This window comes from Lycorma delicatula, chromosome 12 (genome assembly GCF_047948215.1).
Source record: "Lycorma delicatula isolate Av1 chromosome 12, ASM4794821v1, whole genome shotgun sequence".
NCBI classification, from domain to species: domain Eukaryota; kingdom Metazoa; phylum Arthropoda; class Insecta; order Hemiptera; family Fulgoridae; genus Lycorma; species Lycorma delicatula.
Window position 1 is genome coordinate 73,685,253 of NC_134466.1, and position 13,296 is coordinate 73,698,548.

Sequence of the window (13,296 nt, forward strand, 5' to 3'; positions counted from 1 at the left end):
GTTAATTAAAAGGGAAAGACGCTTGTCAATTACAGTAGCTGAATAGTATGCTTGTGTTAAAAATACAGTATAACATTGAAATGTCATATGTCATATTATGCTAATCGATAAGTATCAACTCTGGCGTTTGTCAGTCGGATGCTTGTGTGACAGAGTTATAACTAGGGTCAGGTTAGGACACTCCTTTTTGACTCGTGTTCTTCTAATACTTCATGGAAGACAGCCTTATTTTATGTTACTGGTATCTTAACTCTTGAATTATCTTTTTACCTCTGAAAATGTTTTGATGCTGTAAAAATTAAATTTTCATTATTTATACAAGTGAATTGGCTTCCATTAATACTTAAAAAACATGCGATAACCTTTGTTTAATTTAGCATCGAAGTCTATATACCCAGTGAATACTTTACTTATGAAAAATATTGTATTATTTTAGGTAATAAAAAGTGATGATCTGTACTGTTATTGCATACTCATGTATATTTTTGGAAATTTAGAAATTCATTTATACCATAAACTCTGGTTTTTCATTATTATATGGTTAGTTATAAATATAGATTATTTGTATAAAAAATCATTTGCAGACATAACCGACACGTGTTAGTGCTTTAAAACCTGCTTTGATAGTCATACTATTATAATAGAATATTATTATTACTTCATTCTTTTTTTTGCAGAGTATGTATGCACAAACTAGTCATTCAGTTTTGGAAGAAAATACATTATCCTTGCCCATTAAAAACGAAAACACACATGAAAAAGGACAACAAGAATATTTGTTTGTACATCTTGCCAAGACAGATGATGGTCTGGCAATATTTAAACAAGTAAACTTTTTTCTTCTTTGTCTTGGTTTAAGTTAAAAACATAAAACCTAGTTAGAAGAATTCTTAATTATTCTATTCATTATGATATTTTTATTTACTGTTTATAGCCTACACATCATCATTTTGCATTTATATCTGGCTTGAGATATTTTGATTTATAGTCCAAAAAACATATATTATTGGAGTATAGGGGGGCGGTAAATTGCTTTGTTTAACAGATTGCATCTAACATTTTACATTAGATAAACATTTTGTACAACAGTACATAAGAAATAAAATACAGTGAGCAGATGCCTCATGCCTTAAACAAAGTTGATTAACATATTCATTTTATACCCACATTTAACATTGTTTATAAAAAGTGTACAAAGCTATCCTTGCCTTCATGAACCATGTTTAGTTACAAGAAACTTTATTAAAGGTTTCGATAATCCTTATTCTATGTCACTGCATTTTTGTTTCCAAACTAGGTTGATGTTTTATTTTATATTTACACCAGCAACCTGTTTCTTTTACCAAACCATTTAGATTGTGGTTAGAAACCTTGTTGGTAAGAAATCGTTACGTATTTTTTGTGAAATTATAGACCCCCACCCGTGATGGCGTCAGACTTCCTAATTAGCAAATAGAAAATTAGTCGTGAACAATATGAGAGATATTCAGAATTATTCTGGAGGTGAAATACTTTGAAGTATTCTGAAACAAGTTTAATAAAAACATTAAACTTATTTATAGAAATAGGCAGATTTCGATGTGCTTGTGTTTTTTCAGTTGAAATCATATCCTACATATATATTAAATTTTTGATTAAGTTTGATGTACTGGTTGTGATTGTTCAATTGTCTAAAAGGTACTTGTAGAAGGTTCTCGTAAACTTTCTACAAGAAGAGATAATCTCATATTTAAAATTTTTAACTTTTCCACAATCGCTTCTTTGTAGTACAGAAAATTAATGCAGTCTGGCTTTACCAGAAACAGTGTAATAAATTTAGATCTTTAGTTAATCGTAAGCTTCTCCTGAAATTTTCATCCGAAAAATCTGTAATGTGTTTATTAATGGTTGGTTGATAATGGCATATGTGAGGCTGTAGTTTTACAAGCTTTTCATGTCAAATGTTACTATGACAGATTAATTAAAAGGAAAAGAAGCTTGTCAATTACTGTAGCCAAATCGAATAGTATGCTTATGTTAACAACACAGTGTAACATTGCAATGTCATGTCATATTATGCTAATCAATAACTATCGATTCTGGCATTTGTCAGTTCAAGGTGCTTGTTTGATGGAGTTATAAGTAGGATCTGGGTAGGACACTCCCTTTGGACTCCTGTTCTTCTAATAGATTGTGGAATACAGCCTTATTTTATGTTACTGGCATCTTAATTCTTTAATTATATTTTTACATGTGAAAATTTTTTGATTCTGTAAAAATTAAATTTTCTACTTTTATACAACTGAATTGGCTTCCATTATTACTTAAAAAAATGCAATAATCCTTTTTTAATTTAGCATCAATGTCTATGTACCTAGTGAAAACTTTTCTTTTACAAAAAATTGTACCATTGTAGGTAATAAAAAAACGATGACCTCTATTGTTATCGTTAATTAATTCTTAATTATTCGATTCATGATAATATTTTTATTTATTGTTTATAGCCCACGTAACATTTTGCATTCATGTCTGACATGAGATATTTTGATATATAGTGTAAAAGACATTTATTAGTGCTGTATAAAGGGTTAAATAGCTTTGTTTAACAGATTACATCTTAACATTTTACATTAGATAAAACATTTTGTACAACAAGACGTAACAAATATAATACAGTGAGCTGATGCCTCATGCCTTAAACAAAGGTGACTAACATATTCATTTTATACCCACATTTAACATTGTTTATGAAAATGTTTTAAAAGAGTAGAAAGCTATCCCTGCCTTTATGAAGGGTATCGATAATGCTTATTCTATGTCACAGCATTATTGTTTCCAAACAAGGTTGATGTGTTTTTTTATATTTACACCAACAACCTGTTTCTTTTACCAAACTATTTAGATTGTGGTTAAGCGCATTTTTCTATTGATCTATTAATTTACTTACAGTGCCTACAATATTTCACTTTTCTGGCACCATCATGTGCCAATATATTGAAAGGTTCCAGTTGAATATTATTATAGAAGTACTGAAATGGATGAGTTATTTCTATGAAAATCAATTTGTTTTATCATTGTCAGAAAAATAGTAGATATATTTTTAATAGATGTTAATTACATAAAGATAATAAATTATTATTATTATTATTATTTCTTTATGTTTTGCTGCAGAGTATGGATGCACAAACTGATAGTTCATTTTTTGATGAAGATCCATTATCTTTCAGTATTAAACAAGAAATCAAGCATGAAATAGAGCGAACAGAACATTTGATATCTCCTGTTGCTATGACAGATAATAAACCTACAACATCTAGACAAGTAAGATATTTTCATTTACTTTTTGATGGTTTACCTAATATTTAGCATTCTTGTTTAACATTAGATAATTTGATTAAAAGCTTAAAAAAGTGATACCAAACTGTATGTGAAATGATAAAAAGTTACGTGTAGGATTGTATGATTGACAAGTCACAAGTCGCTCCTGGAAACTCGTGGCTTTTGATGAAGAATAAACATTCCGAGCGTGGTTTTATATAAGGTCTCTTGTTTCTTTCCTGATAGTGTCAAAATATACTGTTCCTCATCACACAACAAACCTACTGAAATGCAGCTGATATATTCTTGCAAGTAAATTTATAATCTATTCACAGAAACCAGTTTTAAAAATAACATTGTTGTCCTCAGAGAAACTACTTCATTGTGTCTCTTATGGTACTGTAAATGTGGCATGGCTATAACAAATTCTGTGACATAACAAACTGTTTACTACCACCCAATTGACAGCATGTTGTATTATTACTGTTAAAATATCCATAAAACATAGAAATGAATAAACGTAAGTAATATTGTACTTCATACTATTCCTATTGGTCTTTGATAACAGCCATGAGGCTACTCTTCCAGGATCTATACTTCATGCATAGTTTTTAGTGTGGTATTTATTCTGAGCGTTCCTTGTGATTTTTAATCTGTTTTTATGCTATATTTCTCTAGGATTTTTCAGTATTCATTGATTAGAATGTTTTTTTCATGTGTTTTAAATTATATTCGGTAATTATAATAAAATGATTATACGATAGTAATAAGAGTATTGCATGATATAAATCTGAAAATTAGTAGAATGTATTGAAATGCCACTATTTTTTACAAAAAAAAATTGCCTCTTTGAAACCATGGAGTGCATCAGCTTTCTCAAAACAATTTCTTAGAGTTTCTTTTCACTGACATATTTAGAAAAGTTCTGTTTTAAGTACATGAACCAGGAGTATTGTCCACGTCCTTGACGAAATTGTTCATTAATTCTTGTTTTGATATGTAACAGAGTAGATACACATTTTTAGGCCATGGGTTTAGGCTGTTCTTTTCTAATAAAATGTTTTTTTCTGTCCCTAGTATCCCATTCACACAATAAACATCAGTAGTTTGTGTAACTAAGCTGCAGACCAAGAATAAATGCAATCATTTTCAAATCACCACAAATACTCCATTTTGAAACTGCATATTGAAGCTTTTCCAATATAGATTTAAAGTTTTCATAAGTTTCTTTCATAGTAGCAGAGTGGGCCACAGGTACTGATGGGAATTTATTGCCATTATGCAGAAGCACAGCTTTTAAACTAACTTTAGAGGAATCTATGATGAACAAGTGCCATTCTGTTGGGTTATGTTCATTACAAAGTGGCTGCATAAGAGAAGAAATGTCATTACAAAACACTAAGGCACTTTCTTCAGAAAAATAACTTTAAATTCAGAATGATTACGATAAATGCTACATATCGTATTCCTTTATAAGAAGATTCCATCCTTTTTGCCGGGAAGCAAGCATTCCAGATTGTTTTTTGGATACGTTAAATCTTTTATGAGTTCGTTAATTTTTACTTGAATCAGTAAATGAGGCTCAGATGACATGCTTTGTTCATAAGTTGTATTACCAGAATCTGTTTATTTTTCTTTCTTACGTCCACCAGACTCTGAGCTCCCTTCGTCTAATGTCACATGTTCTGGATACTTTGGTGTTGTCAATTCTTCGCAGTATGGATCTGTTCACATTGCAGATTGTAAGTTTGATTACAACACTGTATGTTTTGATTTTGATGTAATCCCTTTAATGTTTGTTAAGCAGAAATAACAGTCAAAAGAGTGATTTTTGGGTTCCCTCCAAATCATAGGAAGAGCTATGGCATGTGGCGCTTACATTTTTCCACACAGTGAGAAACCTAGAACATGATAAACAACAGATATATGGGACCCAGGCCCTTGTTTTCAAGTTCAAGAAAGTAAAGTGATTTAACTAATATAATACAGATTCCTTCTCCAGTATCTTAACATCAATTTTTTTTCATGAAAATATTTTTGAAAACGTTATTCAATAATTTGGAAAACTGCTGCCAGTGAACATTGCATTAATAATTTTGTAATCCGTAAATTTGTTAAAAAGAAGATACAGTTTGCACAAAACCCCTCAAAGAATGATAACAAGATAGAGATCAGATCTAAAAGTACTAGAGTAAAACTCAAAATTATAAAAATAATTTATTTACACACAGTAAAAAAAGTTTTTTAATGATTTCTCAATTGAAGTTGAAGCTTAACATATAATCATATAAACACATCACGAGGTAACCGAATTTTAATGAGTAGTAGTATTTTAAATCTAGTTTTAAAATAACTATTTTTTCTTACTTAGTTTTGTTAGAACCAAGGGTTTTGCAGAATTGTAAAACAGCTTATAGTAACAATGCTGAACATGTGCTCATCCAGTGAGGTGATTGCATAATCCCTTTTTCCGTTTATCCAACTGAGTTTTTTAAACACTAAACTAACCTGTGGTACATTGAGATGTTGTACTATACAATCCCTTAAGATTTACCCTAAATTTACAAAGAAGTATGATTAGCTCACAGAAGAAAGTAACTGAATACAACTTCACTTCTAAATTTCTTAAGGAAGCTCATCATGGGATACTTTTATCATGAGATTGATTTTGCAACTTCAAGTGCCAAATATCTCATGTAATGTTGCCAATAACGATGGTCAACATGATTTTTGACTCACGAGTACCAATAGGTGTATTTAATGCAGTTCTTTATGCTGTTTTCAAATATGTATTCGTAATTTCTCAATTACCTGCAGCTTCTTTGTTATTTTAATTTTTTTAAATATAAAAAAAATTTTTTTTTGTCAATTTTCAACTAAAAGATCATAGAAAATTATAAATATGATTGAATCAAATGAGCTAACTCAAATAGTAGTGTTGCTATTGTTGTGTAGATTTAGACGTGTATAAATATGTACAAATGTTACCTAGTGCAGCGTAGTCATCGGAACAATGCCAGTTATGAGATAGTAGTGAACCAGTAAACATGTCATTGTAAGTGCTTTGTGTGTTTGAATTATTGTGTATTACATATTTACAATTTTATTTCTTTTAATTAGTCGTTAGTTACAAAATGTCTAGAGTTTTTTAAATCATTTAACTTCTTTTTTTATGGATGTGGTGAAGTAATGCTCTAGTCCCAAAGGCGAAACCCTTACTCTGTTACTTAAAGTGTAATGAACTTTATTTTGGGTGTAAAGTCAAGACCAAACAAGGGCCCGGATCCCATATATATCTGTTGTTTAGCATGTTCTAGGCTTCTCACTGTATGGAAAAATGCCACATGCGATTGTTAAATTTACTAAAATTACTCTTTTGACTAAATGATTTCTTACAAAAATTACAAGTGAATTTCTTCTCAACTGTATTAGTAGAGATAGATATGTGTTTTTAAATTACTCCGTCGAATAAACATTTTTTAGGAAAATTATATGTTACGTTTTTTGACAACATGAATAGTTAAGTGTGACTCTAAAGTAGATCTCTGAGTGAAAGACTCCTTACAAAAAACACATAACAAAAATTACTGTAGTTTAATTCTGTTAATATTAACTGAAAATAGAACCCTGGCAATAAGTGTAGATATTTTCCAAACTCATCCCCAGATTAAGATATTGGTCATTACATTTGTTCTTAAAACATCAAAGACAGAGAAGAGTAATAAGATCGGTTTATCATTTTTATTAGATATTCATCTACTGGAAGAATTGAATGAAATGAAAAATAAGAGAAAACAAGCTTAGTACTGGATGGGTGAGTCAAGTAAATAATGAAAGAATTATATACTGAAGGTCCAAAATTATATTAATTGACCATGAAGATGTCAAACAAATTATTTTAATTTCTCTTTAATACCTTCTGATGCACAAAAATGAGAGTGCCATGAGAAAAGCAGTGTATGATGAGATAAAACTTGAAATAATTGTATGTTATTTATCTACAAGATTGAGCTATACATTTCTAGAGAAATGTTATCATGTTTCTAAATCACATATATTCAGATACATATCACAAGTTTTTAATGCAATTTATAACCTGCTGAGGAATAATTTCTTAATTAAAAAATTCTTAAATTTGTTCTGATTTTAAGAGAACTCTATGAGCAACAACGTTAGATCATTAAAAACATAACAAAAGTAACATGTAGCAATGACATTTGGTGTTAGCTAGTGAACATCACTTCAGGTCAATTGTGGATTTGTTGTAGTATCAAAGCAACAGTTCATTGTGTCAAGGTTTGGGAAAAACTCTTGCCCAATTTTGGCCAGACAATGTGATAAAACAGCAGAATAGCATCTTAGCATGTAATTAACACCTGAGATCCAAATTCAATAACACATCATTCAAAAAAAATTAGTTGTTTATGAAGTTACTTATTTTTCTTTAACAGTCAACATTGATCAAATTTTGAGTAGTGATGAAAGCATCTCTATATAAATAAATTCTATAAATTTCATTGTTAAGATCTCTAAAAATGAAAGGGCCTTGGTCCAAGAGTGAAAGAAGCGTGTATTATTTACGTGTCGTAAGTATATTAATATAACTACATATAACATATGTCTATGTCTACATACTACATATGTCATATGTCATATTATGCTAATCGATAAGTATCAACTCTGGCGTTTTTCAGTAGGATGCTTGTGTGACAGAGTTATAACTAGGGTCAGGTTAGGACACGCGTTCTTCTAATATTTGATGGCAGACAGCATTATTTTATGTTACTGGCATCTTAACTGTTGAATTATCTTTTTACATCTGAAAATTTTTTGATTCTGTAAAAATTAAATTTTCTTCTTTTATACAACTGAATTGGCTTCCATTAATACTTAAGAAAACTTGCAATAATCTTTGTTTAATTTAGCATCTATACCCATTACATCCCACATAATTATAATTATACCATTATAATTTAGTCTATATACCCAGTGAATACTTTTCTTATGAAAAATATTGTATCATTTTTGGTAATAAAAAATGATGACCGCTACTGTTATTATCTACTCATGTAAATTTTTTGGAGATTTAGAAATTCATTTATACCATAAACTGTGGTTTTCATGTGGTGTTAGTTATATAAATCTACACTATTTGTATAACAAGTCATTTCAATATGTAACTGACACAGGTTAATGTATTAAAACCCGCTTTGATATATAACAAGTCTTAAATTATTTTTAACAAAATAGTTAGCTCCAAGCTGTTGACTTCATCAGATTTTACGTTTCAGTAATATTTCATTTAACATGCTTATTTTAAGGTATAGTTTTGTAATAGAATATTAATATTATTTAATATTTTTTGCAGATTATGGATGCACAAAGTAGTGATTCAGTTTTGGAAGAAAATCCATTATCCTTGCCCATTAAAAAAGAAGAACTGCAGGAATCTGTGCAAGAAGAACATTTTTTTGTACATCTTTCAAAGACAGATGATCGTCTGACAATATTTAAACAAGTAAGCTATTTTCTTCTTTACTTTGTTTTAAGTTAAAAACATAAAACCTAGTTATTGTAAGAATTCTTATTTATTCTGTTCATTATGTTATTTTTATTTATTGTTTATTGCTCACATATAATCATATTCCATTTATGTCTAGCTTGAGATATTTTGGTTTATGGTGTAAAAAACATTTTAGTAGAGTATAGGGCAATAAATAACTTTATTTAACAGATTGCATTAACATTTTATCAACAATACGTAACAAATAAAATACAGTGAGCAGGTGCCTCACGCCTTAAATGAAGGTGACTAACATAGTAATTTTATACCCACATTTAACATTGTTTATAAAAATGTTTTATAAGAATATAAAGCTATCCTTTCCTTTATGAACCTTGTTTACTTTGTTAGAGAAACTTTGTTATAGGTTTCGATAATTCTTATTCTATGGCATTTTTGTTTCCAAACAAGATTGATGTGTTTTTTATATTAATTTACTGCCAATACTTACAATATTTCACTTTTCTGGAACTATCATGTGTGATTATATATTGAAAGGTTCCAGTTGAATATTATTATAGAACTACTCACATGGATGAGTTATTTCTATGAAAACCAATTTGTTTTATCATTATAAGAAAAATAGATATATTTTTAATATATGTTATTTATATAAAGATAATAAATTATTATTATTACTTTGTTTTGCTGCAGAGTATGGATGCACAAACTGATAGTTCATTTTTTGATGAAGATCCATTATCTTCTAGTATTAAACAAGAAACCAAGCATGAAACAGAGGGAACAGAACATTTTATTTCTCCTGTTGCTATGGCAGATGATAAACCGACAACACCTAGACAAGTAACATATTTTCATTTACTTTTTGATGGTTTACCTAATATTTAGCATTCTTGTTTAACACTGGATATTTTGACTAAAACTTAAAAAAGTGATACCAAACTGTATGTGAAATGATCAAAAGTATGTGTAGGATTGTATGATTGACAAGTCACTGAAAACTCGTTGCTTTTGAGTAAGAATAAACATTCCGTGCAAGGTTTTATATAAGGTTCTTGTTTCTTTCTTCATAGTGCCAAAATATACTGTTCCTAATCACACAACAAACCTACTGAAATGCAGTTGATATATTCTTGCAAGTAAATTTATAATCTTTTCACAGAAACCAGTTTTATGAAGAACAATGTTGTCCTCAGAGAAACTACTTCATTGTGTCTCTTATGGTACTGTAAATGTGGCACAGCCAGAACAAATTGTTTGTTTACCTCCCAACATGTTGCATTATTGCTGTTAAATCATCCATAAAACATAGAAATGAATAAATGTAGGAAATATTGTACTTCTTAATACTTCATGTATAGTTTTTAGTGTGGTATTTATGTGTTTTCTGAGGGATCCTTGGGTTTTTAATGTGGTTTTTTTGCGATTTCTCTATGGTTTTTCAGTACTCATTGATTAGAATCTTTTTTTCATGTGTATTAAATTATAATCGGTAATATAATAAAATGATTATTCAGTAGTAATATGACTATTGCATGATATAAATCTGAAAATTAGTAGAATATATTGAAATGCTACTATTTTTTAGCAAAAAAACATGCCTTTTTGAAGCCATGGAGGGTATCGGCTTCCTCAATACAAAGTTAATTTCTTAGAATTTCTTTTCACAGAGAATTGAATTCATATTTAAATGGTAGTATAACGTCAAATTTGTGCTTAAATAGTTGGCAGCTTACAAACATCCACTAGAAACTGTAGAAACCATCCCCAGTATTGAATTCACTTTGCACAGTCTCTGGCCAATAACTTTTGAATTGCTTTACATGGGAAAAGACTGTGCTTATTACAAATTGCCTTGTTGCAGTTGTTTTTCTGTTAAGCTAACTTTTGCACGGATTTGTTAAGACTACATCACATAGTAGTCGATACGTCTTCATCAAGTACTTATGGTCTACCACTTCACTCATATTTCTTAACTGAACCAATCTCCCCAAAGTCTTCGATTAGTGTTCTTACGCTATATCGACCACTATACCTGGAAATCTAATAAAATACTAATCTTTCACTGTCTGTATATACTCCTTGTGCTTATGAAGATGTGTTAAATGAGAAATATTCACTGTTCAGTGTGCACATGGAAAGACAGCCTCAATCGTTTAAATATAATGAACAGACAGTGACAGGAAAGAATCATATCTTCTTTAGTTGAGACACATATACTTGTCGCAACATCCTGATCGGGTCATGGAAGCTAACTGCATTCAATACAGAATTACAAACCTTTGTAGAAAACATTACTATTATTAACACAGAATAAAATCCCTCAACCTATAATCATGTTTATGTCGGTATGTAGTTACTTTTCGAATGCACTGGATTATGAACTTCCTGTTAGAGCTCGCGCTTTAGAATGGTATATTTTCATCAAGTTGGATGGTACCAGTGAATTTAATTGACAGAATTTGATAACTGCTGAATATTTTGTCTACAAAGATGCTAATCTCGTTACTCAAAATTTTGTTACCAAAATAGCTGTGAAGAAAATATGTGTGGCTTTGTGTGAGTTGTAAACGGTGAGAAAAATTCAGTCTCCTTGTTTAAAAATTGACCATTAAATGCAAACAACTTAGTGATTGATTTGCCCTGTTAACCAATTTTAGAGATCTTAGCAATGAAATGTATATAATTTATTTATAAAGAGATGCTTTCATCATTACTCGAAATATGATCAATATTGACTGTTGAAGAAAAATAAGTAACTTCATAATCAACTAATTTTTCTAAATGGACACAATGAACTATAGCTTTGATACTGCAACAAATTCACAATTGATACGAAGTGATGTTAACTTTTTTTTTGTCTTCAGTCACTTGACTGGTTTGATGTAGCTCTCCAAGTTCCCCTATGTAGTGCTAGTCATTTCATTTCGGTATACCCCCTACATCCTGCATCCCTAACAGTTTGTTTTACATATTCGAAACATTGCCTGCCTACACAATTTTTTCCTTCTACCTGTACGTCCAATATTAAAGCGACTATTCCAGGTATTCTTAATATGTGGCCTATAAGTCTGTCTCTTCTTTTTGCTATATTTTTCCAAATGCTTCTTTCTTCATCTATTTGCCGCAAAACCTTTTCATTTGTCATTTTATCCACCGATTTGATTTTTAACATTCTCCTATAGGTACCCCATTTCAAAAGCTTTTTATCTTTCCTTCTCAGATACTCCAATTGTCAATGTTTCATTTCCATATAAAACGACACTCCAAATGTATACTATAAAAAATCTTTTCTTGTAATTTATATTAATTTTTAATGTAAACAAATTATGTTTCTGACGAAGGCTCGTTTCCCCTGTGCTATTTAGCATTTTATGTTGCTCCTGCTTCGTCAATTTTTAGTAATTCTACTTCGCAACTAACAAAATTCTTCTACCTCCATAATCTTTTCTCCTCCTATTTCCACATTCAGTGGTCTACTTCGCAAATAACAAAATTCTTCTACCTCCATAATCTTTTCTCCTCCTATTTCCACATTCAGTGGTCCATCTTTGTTATTTTAACTACAATTCATTTCTTTCATTTTGTTCTTGTTTATTTTCATGCAGTATTTCTTGCATAGGACTTCATCTATGCCGTTCATTGTTTCTTCAAAATCCTTTTTATTCTGAGCTAGAATTACTATATCATCAGCAAATTGTAGCATCTTCATATTTTCACCTTGTACTGTTTCTCTGGATCTAAATTGTTCTTTAACATCATTAATTGCTAGTTATATGTAAAGATTAAAACGTAACGGTGATAGGGAACATCCTTGTCAGACTCTCTTTCTTATTACAGCTTATTTCTTATATTCTTCCATTATTATTGTTGCTGTTAGGTTCCTGTAAATATTAGCAATCATTCTTCTATCTCTGTATTTGAACCCTAATTTTTTAAATTGCTGAACATTTCCAGTTTACGTTATTGAATGGCTTTTCTAGGTCTTTAAATGCCAAGTATGTTGGTTTGTTTTTCTTTAATCTTTCTTCTACTATTAATCTGGGCCTAAAATTGCGTCACTTGTCCCTATACTTTTCCTGAAACCAAATTGGTCTTCTCCTAACACTTCTTCCACTCTCCTCACAATTCTTCTGTACAGAATTCTTGTTTAGTTTTTGGTGCATGACTAGTTAAGCTAATTGTTCTGTATTCTTCACATTTATCTGCTCCTGCTTTCTTTGGTATCACGACTATAACTCTTTTTTTGAAGTCTGAAGGAACTTCCCCTTTTCCATAAATATTACACACCAGTGTGTACAATCTATCAATCTCTTCCTCACCTGTACTGCGCAGTAATTCTACAGGTATTCTGTCTATTCCAGGTGCCGTTCTGCCATTCAAATCTCTTAATGCTTTCTAAAATTCAGATCTCAGTATTGTTTCTCCCCTTTCATTCTCTTCAACTTCCTCTTCTTCCTCTGTAACAATTTTCT

General features: G+C 30.2%; 1 protein-coding gene across 1 annotated transcript in view; it reads left to right on the plus strand.

Moving 5' to 3' along the window:
* LOC142332812 (uncharacterized) overlaps window positions 1–13,296 on the plus strand; it is an 85,898-nt gene that overhangs the window by 55,383 nt on the left and 17,219 nt on the right. The window contains exons 12-15 of the mRNA XM_075379427.1: window positions 678–827; window positions 3,151–3,300; window positions 8,666–8,815; window positions 9,515–9,664. Coding sequence (XP_075235542.1) covers window positions 678–827; window positions 3,151–3,300; window positions 8,666–8,815; window positions 9,515–9,664 — 600 coding nt within the window. The remainder of the gene's footprint in view (window positions 1–677; window positions 828–3,150; window positions 3,301–8,665; window positions 8,816–9,514; window positions 9,665–13,296) is intronic.